Genomic DNA, 12,227 nt, shown 5'->3' with positions numbered 1-12,227 from the left:
TTACTTTAACACCATTTCCATTGGTTTTGGTTGTTAATGTTTCACTCCTGCGTTACCCCAAAGTAAAAATATGAAGTCACAAATGTTTATTTTAGTCTCTGCCGTGCTTTGCTCATGTTTGTGCACTGAATTTAAAGGTTGCTGTACCCGAGTACACCAGAATAGATTGGGACCTTGTCATTTTCACTACCCTACTATAGATAACGTCATTTAAAGTCTTATTTGTTGATATATTTGTATAATAAGGCCAAAGGAGAAGTCATTTACATTTACATGAACAAAAAAGCATAAAATGGCAGCTCAGCACTAGGAAAATGATAAATGAGTGATCATTTTGATTATTTACACACACACGGCATGTGGGTGCCGAGGTCAGACGATCATATTAAAGGTTTCAACTGGAGCTGGGGTTATTTTTATGACTTGAATTTAAATAAGCTTCTGTGTGAACATGTCAATAGTCAACACACACACACACACACATTGAAGAAAGATATTGACAGATTGAGAAGTTGGAACTTAAACTACTCAGTCTGACCCTGGCAACATCATCATGGTGATGCAGCAGCATGTGTGTCTGTGTCAGTGTGTTTGTGTGTGTGTGTGTGTGTGTGTGTGTGTGTGTGTGTAATGGACAGGCTGAAGTGATGACTCACTGGTAGCTAAGATGCACTTAAAGCTATATCGTTGTTGTTGTTGTTTTTTTAATGTGTCACTCTTTATTTATATTCACAAGAACAAGAACATAGACACAGAATGACAGTGCATAATATGAAGCGAGGGTTGTGACAAACTGAGCACTGTGTACTGTTCCCCGCAACGCCGTTGTCACATGCTGTAAATACGAGTGAACCATCTGTCCTCCCAACTCTGCCTCGCTGCTGCTGCTGCTGCTGCTAATCCTCCGCTGAGCTGATACAGCAGCAGATATCACCGTTTATTTTTCAAGATGTCCTCTAAACTCTCGGCAAAGTGGCACGCGGAGCAATTATGGACCTTTGCGTGATTGACAATTATTTTTGCTCTCATGTATGAGCTCCCATTATTTTTGCACCTTTGTTCTTTTTTTTTTGAGTGACTCATTGGTTTGTTCTCTTGTACTCTGCCAGAGAATAAACCAGGCCGTGTAATTTGTGGTATAATTTTTGTGCCATTGTTAGTCAGTGATGACATTCTTTTATAAAAAGGAACATTTTTCCTTTCTGTATCATTTTCCTTCATTTTGTACCACACCGTTTTGAGTGTAATGGCTAATCGTGATCAACTAAACCAAAAAAAAAAACTACATTTAACGATGTTGTCGTGAGCTTTATAAGACAAAAATAGCAATAACACAAACTTCAGAGTTCCTTTAAAGCTACAGTATGTAATAAATCTAAAGCGACTGGCCATAAAACCCTCCTAATATGTCACAGAGACTCAGGAATAATGTTCATAAAACATACTGAACTCACCAACAACAACAGTACAGACAAAATATTTGCATTAAAAAAAATATTTTACAGACTGCAAATTTATGTTTTGAAATCATGTTTTGACATGTGGTCAGTAGAGTCTCGGCTGCCGAGCAACCACGGGTTGCCAGTTACGTCAGAAAACGAAACCTAAAAGACCTCAGTATTTTGAATTTGAGTGTAGTAACCGTTTTTGGCCACATTCTTACATATGGCACCTTTAAAGTAGTCAAACCTCCTGTTTGCTGCCTGTTGTTTAATCACACTCTGATTTAGATTGTTGTTTTTGTTCATGGTGACATTGGTAGCAGTTGGCATTGTATGGGTGCAACAATGGTGTGCCACTCACAACATCTTCGCTCATGAATATTATTTTAATAATGTATGATTCACAGCAACTGTAGTCGGTTTTGTGGGGGAACATCGGAGGTTCAGTGTTGTCCTGGAATACAGATTCTTCGCTCCTGTTATGAATGCAGCTCAACCTGTGCCTTCATGGACAATCACAGTTTGAAATTACACGCACATGAAAGTGCAATTCCTCCACATTAAGTTGAGTCAGTTTTCATCAGCTTAGACAGAACTGTGTGGGAGATTTGGCCCTTTTAACGGGGTCTGTGTTCAAAACTCCTTTGTCTCTCGGGCCTGAGCAGCTGTGTCTTTCAGTGTCACTTTATACTGTGAACTTTAAGCGCCGTGTTAAAAAGGGCTAAATCGCCCACACACTTCTGTCTGTGCCAGTGGAGACCTGCTCGAGTCAAATCCCAGAGTTGGCATTTTGATGTAATATCCATTATTCTATTTCAAAGCAAATGCATTAAAGCGCAGAGCCTAAAAAAAATAGATGCAACCGTCAAAATACTCGCTGTCTTGACTTTAAATGACGCAAGTGACAAATGGAAATTTAGATTTAATCCCAGTCCTATTCATAATATAATTTCAGTCTCAACATCTTCATTTCATTTCTACTCTCTGAGGTCTTTGCTGATAGCAAATCAAGAAAACAGTGCACGGAGACATGAAGCGGTCTCATCTCGGTCATAAAGCATTAAGAGCTGCAGCTTTTCACCGGTTTTATAGTGGACATGCAGTTTGACTTTGTGACTGTAGACTGAGAAAATCCAATTTCTCCTTGAGAAGTCCTGCCTTCTAGAAATGTTCCTGTTGCTCAGCGAAAAAAGAAAAAAAACAACCCAAATGTCCAAACGTGTGCTTCCTCCTTGTATACATGACTGGTCGTAATGAAGTCATGGTGAAAAAGAACATATGGGCTAAACATTTACTCTTTTTTTCCCTCCCTTCTCTCTCTCTCTCTCTCTCCAGTCCACCCCGCTCCACCTGGCAGCAGGATACAACAGGGTGAGGATAGTTCAGCTGTTACTACAGCATGGAGCAGATGTCCACGCCAAGGACAAGGGGTATGTACAATGAAGAAACGTGAAATAAAAATGAGATTGTCAAAGGAAGACAACTTAAAAAAAGAGACCAGAATTTGAATAAAGCAGCAGCAAAAGCTGCAGAAGAGATGGATGAATAAAAACGGCAGAAACGGGCTCTCACACCATTCAAGTTAATAATCAAACTACTGAAATGTGTATGTGTGGCCATGTGTATGAATTAAACTAAGATGACGTGTGATGACGATTGATCTAACTGACATGCCCGAAATAAACAAATAAATAAATGTTGTTCATTGTAAGTAGGGCTGCAACAAACGATTGTTTTCTGTCGATTATTTTCCTCGATTAATCGAGTCATCGTTTGGTCCAGAAAGTGTTAAAAACCTGGAAATGATGATGTTCTCAAATGTCTTATTATGTCCACAAACCAAAATGATTCAGTTTTAATGATTTTTTTTTTCTTATATGGAGCAAAGAAACCTGAAAAATATTCACATTTAAGAAGCTGCAAAATCAGAAAACACTTTTTGAATTGAATCAAAGAATTGTGTAATTGATTCAGCCATAATTGTGATATCAAACCAATTTGTCCCAAACTCATATATTACCAGACATTTTTGATTGTGAGCGCAATGATTTTTCCAATTATGGGATGTTGGCTATCAAATTTTGTTGTCTTATAAACATCTTTATCGAGCTGAAGACATAAAAATGCAGCAGAGAGATAATGAGTTCTCCCCCCCCCCCCTCTTGTTTTTGGCTCCTCCAGTGGTTTGGTGCCTCTACACAACGCCTGCTCGTATGGACACTATGAAGTTACAGAGCTTCTGCTTAAGGTAAACACAATAACCAAAGTAAAGAATATGATTATATTTGTATGATTCAGTTATTTCATCAAACATCTCATTCGGTATTTTTAAGTGTTTCTTTTAACGTTTTTTGTTTTAATGAGGTAAAAAAACAGATGCTCCTGAAAACCCTGTGCTGTGTGTCCTTTCCTTCTCTACCTGCTTCATGCTGCTCTCCTCGCTTTCTTTTTCTTCCAGCATGGAGCGTGCGTTAATGCCATGGATCTGTGGCAGTTCACTCCGCTCCATGAAGCGGCATCTAAAAACCGAGTGGAGGTCTGCTCCCTGCTGCTGAGCCACGGGGCCGACCCGACCCTGCTCAACTGCCACAGCAAGAGCTCCGTGGACATGGCGCCCACTCCCGAGCTGAAGGAGAGACTCACATGTGAGTGTGCGGCATTTGCATAAACAGCAGCAGCCGTTCCGTAGGACACCTCTAAATGCGTCACGGTGCTGAATTAATGAGGAGATGATATTTTGGTAGGGCGTGTTTGCACCAGGTCAGGTATGGATTTATTTAACCGTTGGGCTTTAACTCTCTTGTTGTTTCCTGAAGCAGAAAACAAGGAATTATGAGCGTGAAGCGAGACAGATGCCAGTATCTGATAATCAGCACATTTACATGCTCGGATAAGCTGAGCGGAGCAAATATAAATTCTAAACTTGTGCACGGTTTTTGGGTGTTTGTACAGTTGTTTGTTTGTTTCCTGTGTAGCCATGAGTTCAAAACACAGTAGCAGAAGAGAACACTGGGGGTGGACTGGTCTGGGTTTTTCTATTGCAGCTGTGCTATGCAGATTTTACTCGACAGGGAACTGAAATTCAACGAATCAACAAAGATTTATTGAACAACGACCATGGTTTGTCTTTCCAGTCTGCATTTTTTTTGTCTGTACTTTAATCCACTTGTTATGTAAGTAAAGTTTCTGAGAACAGAATTGTGTAAACATACATGAATAAGTAATTAATGCAGATTTAAAAAGTGAGTAATCAAACAATTTATTTACCTCTGCGAATATTATTTTTTTACCTTGGCAAGAAACTTGCAACAAACTTATTTGGCTGAATGGAAGCACCTTTGCTTCAGAATCAGTTTTAATGAGCCTTTCAATACCCTTAAATAAATATTGTCTCTTATTCTATTTTGAAATTAAGTGGATTCACAACCACACAAAGTGTATTTTCATCTCTCCGTGTATCTACAGTATTAATAAGCCCTTTCTTTTTGTTTTTCTTTGTTCAAAAGTGAGACAAAAATCTCTTATGAATGTAACAGAGCAGTTTAGTGAAATTCATTTTATTGAGTGTTTTTTCTTCAGTTAAAGCAAACGCAGAACATTGAGTCTTTGTCTCTGTCAGGAATCTTTTCACCTGAAGCTTCCAGTGTGAGAAAGAGTGGCCTTGACTTTCAGCCTCGTCTTTGCCTTGAATTCAGATTTTTTTGTTTTCCCCGACAGTAAGAACTGATTCATTCACATCACCTTGACAAACGTGGAAAGGTGTTGAAGGTACCGAACGTGACATTGGAGCGAGTAAAGCATAACGGTGGCCTCTTAAAGGAATAGTGTGACATTTTAGAAGGAAAAAAAAACCAGAGAAAGCAGTTATTTGCTTTTCTGCTATGAGGTTGCCAGGCAACTGCCTTCATGGCCGGGGCGTGCCTGCTGAGATAGTCTACTATATAGTGTGTATATTTCTGCAAAATCCAAAACTCCACAAAGAAATGGGTTTCTTTTTTGTGAAGCTGAACTAACGGTGTCAAAGCTCCAGCTGAGAGATCATTTAGACTGAAAGGAGATATATAATGTATTTAATCCTTAAAATCTCCACAAAAATGTCCACTCTAGGACTTTAACTTGAAATAAAACACTGCAAATACATAAAGTTTCCTTCAAAGTTTGGCAGCCACTGAGCAGAACGCTCACAGACATGACAAATACGTTCTGAATAAATTGCTTTATAAAGAGGCTTTTTCCAATACATCAGCTATTTTCTATGTTGTTCAATTTGCCCCCCCCCCCCCTCTCTGTCTTAAGCGAGAAGATGCGACATCTGTGGTGCCCTTTCCATTTGTCTGAATGTCTGATTATGAATGCATGAACGCCGTTGCTCCGACTCAAAGCAGAATCCTTTTTATGCTGCTTAAAATGCTTCCGAAACAAAGTGGTTTTGTTTCTGGTAATTTTTTGGTCCTCGAGGGGATAATCAGTTGTTTCCGCTCCGTGTGCTGTTATAATGCATGGGGGGGGGGGGGGGGCAACAACTTTGAAGTGATGTATGAATGTGTTGTCTGTCTGTCTGTGTGCTCTCAGATGAGTTCAAGGGCCACTCGCTTCTCCAAGCTGCTCGAGAGGCTGACATGGCGAAAGCGAAGAAGACCCTGGCGCTGGAGATCATCAACTTCAAACACCCACACACGCATGAGACGGCGCTGGTGAGATAAACACACACGTGCACACTGCACGTAACGATATCCACACACGTGACCATACTAATACGGCGTTTCTGTCTCGTAGCACTGTGCAGTAGCATCGCCTCACCCTAAAAGGAAACAGGTGACAGAGCTGCTGCTGAGGAAAGGAGCCAATGTTAATGAAAAGAATAAAGAGTAAGTGTTTACTTACATATGTGTACAAATAACAGTGTAAAAACATGCTTTAAATATTTGTATATTACCTGAGAAACCAACCCAAACCTACTATACTTCTTTTTTTTTGTGTGTAGTTTCATGACTCCTCTTCACGTGGCTGCAGAGCGAGCTCATAACGATATTATGGAGGTGCTTCAGAAACACGGTGCAAAGGTAAACTGCCACCATTTATATTTCCTGTAGTATGAATTTATCTCTCTCTATCTTCTTCCACCTAATAATTATCATACCCACCCTTCATGTTGTACGTCAATCCATGTCTCTACAGATGCTAAAGTCACACATTTTTATTTCATATACTGTAGGTTTACTACAGTGCACAGCTCCCATCATTACTTTAATTATCCAATTTTATTCAGACTAAGATTTCGTTTTCTTAATGGCATCTAGTCCAACTAAAATCGGGCGCTAGTCTTAGTCGGACTAACATACCTGGATAATGTGATTCATAGTCCGATTACTCCTGCATGTATATGCTTGGTCGGACTTGACATACTAAGTGTCTTGTTTTTAACAACAACTTTTCAGTAAATAAATAAAAAATAAATAAAATTGTCACCCATCACGTTGTCATTACTGCAAAAATGGTGTCCTCTTGAACTTCACTGTGTGATCACTCTGGTACTGACCCGTGTACGGAGCTGAATGTGGAACAAATGTGATTAAATGTCCTCCAATATCCACACCCCACCTACACACACTGCAATCTCTAACAATATACCTGTTTATTACACCTCTGTAGGCAGTGTTGCGAATCCACTGCTTTATGACTGTATTGATGTTTTTTTTGCTTTCGGCTATTTGTCGGATTAGGTTAAAAACAGACTTTTGTCTCAGTTGATTTGTCCATTAGATTATTTACATCAATATCTCAATATATGTCATGATGAACCTGAACCACATGAGTATTTAGCAATAAAAATCATATTGTTGATGAAAAACGAGGTTGAATGTTGAAGGGATTCAAAGCTTAAACAAGACTATGTTATTTTTTCTGTGATTCTCTGTCCTTATATTTAAAAAGTGTCGCACTTTAAGGACTAAAACGCGGATAGCTTCATGAATTAGCGCCTAAAGTGTTTGTGTTTTTTTTGCAGGTGAACGCCTTGGACACGCTGGGTCAGACGGCACTGCACCGCGCGGCGCTGGCCGGCCATCTTCAGACCTGCAGGCTGTTGCTAGGATACGGGGCCGACGCCTCGCTGGTATCACTGCAGGGTTTCACTGCTGCTCAAATGGGGAATGAAGCTGTTCAGCAGATACTCAACGGTATGTTACCTTGTGTTTGTGTGTGTTTGTGGGTGGGTGTGTGAGTGGGTGGTCTGTTGGTGGGCAGATGTACAGGTGTTGTGCTCTGGTTGCTATGCAGCAGCTGGCAGCGAGGAGATCAAACAGGATTGTTTTGTAAAGGTCAATATTGATATTTTCAGACTGGATGGGTGCAGATAAATGTTTTTACCAATGTGTTCTGTTGTTCATGAAACTCAATTGTACACTGGAAATAAGTAAGTTCTGCTTACAGTCAAACACGCCGTGTGTATCTTTGAGGGCTAGAAACCAGCAATATTTACATCATATCAAAAAAACTGGCCCGGTTCTAAAGCTGGTTTTGACAACGGTAGATGTAACTACATGCACAAATGGAACCTCTGTGTCTTTGTGGAGTGTTAAGTCATTTTCACATTCATTCACAACTTTTAAAGGGGACATATTATGCAAAATTCACTTTTTAATCATTTAAATCCTTATATTTGGGACTCTGGAGGTGACTCACTCATGTTTTTGTGGTCCTCCTCAGTCTAAGTTCAGGAGATCAAACACACGATGCGGACTTCCGCGCTCATTGGGACGTCACAATACGATAAATTCCTGGAACGGCTGTCTCGCGGCGCTCCGCCTTGTCCGTTAAACACAGGAGAGTGCTGGCGAGGGCAACGGTATCCGAAAACCGGAAGTCAGCGAAGTCCGCGATATGTTCTATTCTTGACTCCACAGTGCAGCACAGAGTCCTACACAAACTTCCAGCCTCAGAGGATTTATCTGTCCAGTGGATACATGTTATATGACGACAACGTGCCTGCTGGAGCCTGCAGATGATCACTTTCCAAATGTTAACTGAGTGTTCTGAACAGGTCTGTTTTGGCAGAGTGATTGAACTACTGTAGTGCTTAATCGTTATGGTATTTTTTTCCAAAGCAGGTCTCAGACGATATGTTCATTAGAACATCAGGGAGCTAGTTTAACTTGGAGAAATAGGGTATAATATGGGACCTTTAATAACCCTTGTGCAAAGTTTTTCTAACTCGCGTTTATCCCATGTTCGTGCTCCGCAGAAAACGTCCCGGTGAGAAACTCAGACGTGGACTACAGACTTCTGGAAGCTGCTAAAGCCGGAGACCTGGACACTGTCAAGGTAATTTGTTTTTAAAAACATTGTGGTCATTCGTGGTGAAGATAATCAAGATAAACGACATGTGTACAACTGAATCACTGAATACGATAAATTGAATTTGTCAATCTTAAAACAAATCTGTTTTTGGGTACAGAAAAAAGTAAATCATTTAAAACTCTTATGTCTGAATTAGAGTAGATCAGTTTGCAAGTCACAAGTCGTTCTCCCAACACTCAACGTTGCCTTAATTGAAAAAAAAAAGAAGAAAGAAAATAGACATGAAAGAACAGAACATTTTCTCAGTAGCCTCCGTGTGCCTGATGACACCGATCCTGTGAAATAATTAGCTCTGGAGGAGCAGAGATCTTGTTTAAATTGCCTCATTAAGGGTAAGGATTAATGTAGACTCTTATTTAGAGGGAAAAAAACATCTATGAACGTCAACCGGCTCTGTAATTAAACATGTCACGATGTTGTCGTTAAAAGTAAAAATATGTGCTAATTGCTAAGTCAGCAGTGAAGGTGATGTCTTTTTTTTGATGATCATTCCCTCATTGGCACTTTAGAGGAGATCTACTAACATGACTTTTATTTTGAAATTAAAATGGATAAAAATGTGCTGACCTTTTATGATGGTTCTTGCTGCTCTTATTGATTTTCTTTTTAAATGCAATTTTCCGTTTGTGAGGTCACGCTGGTTTTCGACAAAAAAAAATGAAATGACAAAATCTGTAATTTTCTTTTCACGAGAGTAGCCTTTTTCACGTTTTCATTTTGATTTCCACTTAGTCTACTTGTGTCAAAAGAGGTCTCGGTGTTCATGATGTAACTGGGAGACTGTCAGAAGCTGACAGTGCTCTGTTAGCAGACGCTGGCAGAAGTCTTCGGATGTCGAGTGAAAATGTGCACGTCTTCACTCACTGACACGTCCTCCTCAGCTGGATAACCTCACCTGTCTGTGTTTGTGAGGCTTTGGCAGCTCGGTGAGGGGATTTCAGGAAAACAGACAAACATCTCTGCTCTGGCTTACTGTCAGTCTCTGTTACCAACGTTTTATTTATTTATTTTTATTTAAGTAATAACTTACTTACTTGCACTATTTCCTCTGTTCAAATGTTTGTAAGACGGTCAGTGGTGACGGCTGTACGTCTTTCTCACAGTAAGAGTTTCTGCGTCATCAAGAGAAGAAAATCTTTTAAATAAGGACTAGTTTCAGAATCCATTACTCTCTTTATTATATTCTCAAGTACATTTTTTGGTCAACACTATGTTGAAACATAAGTGTTTGATGATGAAGATGATGTATTCAAATGTCTTCTTTTGTCCACAAACCAAAATGAATCAGTGTTTTAATGATTTCTTTGTGACCTGAAGCAAAGAAACAAGAAAATATTCACATTTAAGAAGTCAGAAAACAAACAAACCGAATCCGTAATAATTACCATATTAGTTGACGATTGTTATTCTTCCACGACAGCCACTGTACAGAGTTTTCTGTCATTGTTTAGCACCTTTTCAAAAAAAATCATGTTTTTACAATTCAGATATTCCCCGTCCGCACGCACGCATGCGCATGCACATGCACACGCACACGCACACGCACACGCACACGCACACGCACACACACACACTAATCGGACAGCTTTTATTGTTACACACTGATCAATTTCATGAGGTCTCTTCTGCCGCTTCACTGTCTAATCTACACTCTTAGAAATAAGGGTTCCAAAAGTGTTCTTCTACTAGGGCTGAGGTTCTACCTGTAACCATTTGCTTCTGAAAAACCCTTTCCAGAAGTAAGGGTTTTTCAAGGGTTCTTGGTAAAACTAATGGTTTCTGTAAGAACCATTTTGATCTAGAGAACCCTGAGTAAAAGGTTCCACCTGGAAGTGTTACCAAGAACCAAAAAGGGTTCTCCTATGAGGACAAGCCGAAGAACCTTATATGTATCTGCTGAGTCATTTTGCACCATTTATGAACTATGAAGCTGTTGAGTCATTTCAAAGACATAATTCTCCAACTGTGGAACAAATATTGTTTTCCCCCAAAATAGTAGAAATAAACAGCCCAAACATGACTCGGCTAAAATGCTTTTGCTGAGTTTTATTAAAAAAATTTGTGAAGCACCGTATCATATTTTTTTCCATCCATAAAAAGTCAACCCGCGTTACCAGCGCCCTCTGCTGGTCCATGCTTTAATTACTTCACACAGTGTGATGGGCTTCAAGGCTGTATATTCTGAACTTGAGGTTTGAGTTTTCTCTTTCCTCCTATGTTCAAATGACTTGTTTTTCTAAACCATAGATATTCCGTTTATTAGCCTGAATAACAAAAATGTCTCACTTCTCTTTGTTTATTAGTGAAGTTGTCAGAGACGTCGTACAGCTTCTTGGCGGCACCACAGATAGCTTTAAGCTCATTTTCATCTGTTGACCCCCGGGAAGCAAGCAGAGAACAACATGTCTGCAAGAGCAGTCAACAGAATAATAAAAACACTTCTCCAAAAGAGAACGCAATATTCACAATAAATGTAAAAAAAATGCAACACGGATTCAACTCAACATATCCGTCTGGTTGCAGAAGCTGGAAGCAGCAAACATAGTCATATCCATCTTCATTTCCACTCACTTTGGCACAGATGACACCTTTTAAAGTGTTTTTCTCTGGAAATCCATTTCTCTTAAATTGCAGCCGAGGTGAGAGATAATGGCTGTGGATGGAGGAATGGGTTCACTGCTGAGATATATTTTTTTTACTTCCTGTACAGTGGGGGTGAGTTGTAGAAAGAAAGAAACTTTAAAATAGAATCTCAACCTGTGTTTTCTTTGCCAGCCTAAATTAAGGTGAAATTGATTCGGGGAAAAGTATTGGAGCTGTTATGTGGGCAGCAGGTGTCGGACTCAGTTCAGAGTTTTTTTTTTTTTCACCTTCAGTTATTAACTTCAATATTGTTACTGTTGCTCACTAAAACCCTTTTTCCCATATATTTCATTTTACTGATGTACTCTTTCATCATACGTCTGGGCAGGTAGTCTCTCTTCTCTTTGTTTTTGTTTTCCCCGTCTCTGACGCGTCTCTCCTTCTCATTTGATGCTGTTTTAATGGAAAAACAAAGGAATTATTTTTTTACAATACATAAACCTTTTGTGTATCAAGGACAGGATGGTGTATGTGAGACCACATTTTTTCTCTGATCTTTAAAATGAACATAATATACAATTTATTGACTGATATAAAAAGGTCGGTGCTGCATTTTCATATAGGGAAAGGTGTATATTGTAAATATCCTGATAGTATTTTAAATAATGTTTAATTTTTATCTTATTTTCATGCAAATTCTATTCATATATTCTTATTTTTAACCTAATTTTCTTGCTTATTCTGATTTATTTTCAAATTGTTTTCTGTAATAATTCCCTTGTCTTGAAGCAGTAAAGTCCATTCTAATTGTATGATACAAATGTTTAAACCAGGTTTCAGTTA

General features: G+C 39.2%; 1 protein-coding gene across 1 annotated transcript in view; it reads left to right on the top strand.

The window, feature by feature from the left end:
* LOC310938191 (poly [ADP-ribose] polymerase tankyrase-1-like) overlaps nucleotides 1-12,227 on the top strand; it is a 78,560-nt gene that overhangs the window by 44,750 nt on the left and 21,583 nt on the right. Inside the window, exons 7-14 of the mRNA XM_083902662.1 lie at nucleotides 2,778-2,872; nucleotides 3,624-3,690; nucleotides 3,901-4,087; nucleotides 6,015-6,136; nucleotides 6,219-6,310; nucleotides 6,427-6,505; nucleotides 7,450-7,621; nucleotides 8,686-8,765. Coding sequence (XP_083758788.1) covers nucleotides 2,778-2,872; nucleotides 3,624-3,690; nucleotides 3,901-4,087; nucleotides 6,015-6,136; nucleotides 6,219-6,310; nucleotides 6,427-6,505; nucleotides 7,450-7,621; nucleotides 8,686-8,765 — 894 coding nt within the window. The remainder of the gene's footprint in view (nucleotides 1-2,777; nucleotides 2,873-3,623; nucleotides 3,691-3,900; nucleotides 4,088-6,014; nucleotides 6,137-6,218; nucleotides 6,311-6,426; nucleotides 6,506-7,449; nucleotides 7,622-8,685; nucleotides 8,766-12,227) is intronic.

Source organism: Microchirus variegatus (genome assembly GCF_963457635.1).
Source record: "Microchirus variegatus genome assembly, chromosome: 16".
Taxonomy (NCBI): Eukaryota; Metazoa; Chordata; class Actinopteri; order Pleuronectiformes; family Soleidae; genus Microchirus; species Microchirus variegatus.
This window is presented reverse-complemented; position numbering and strand designations above follow the sequence as displayed.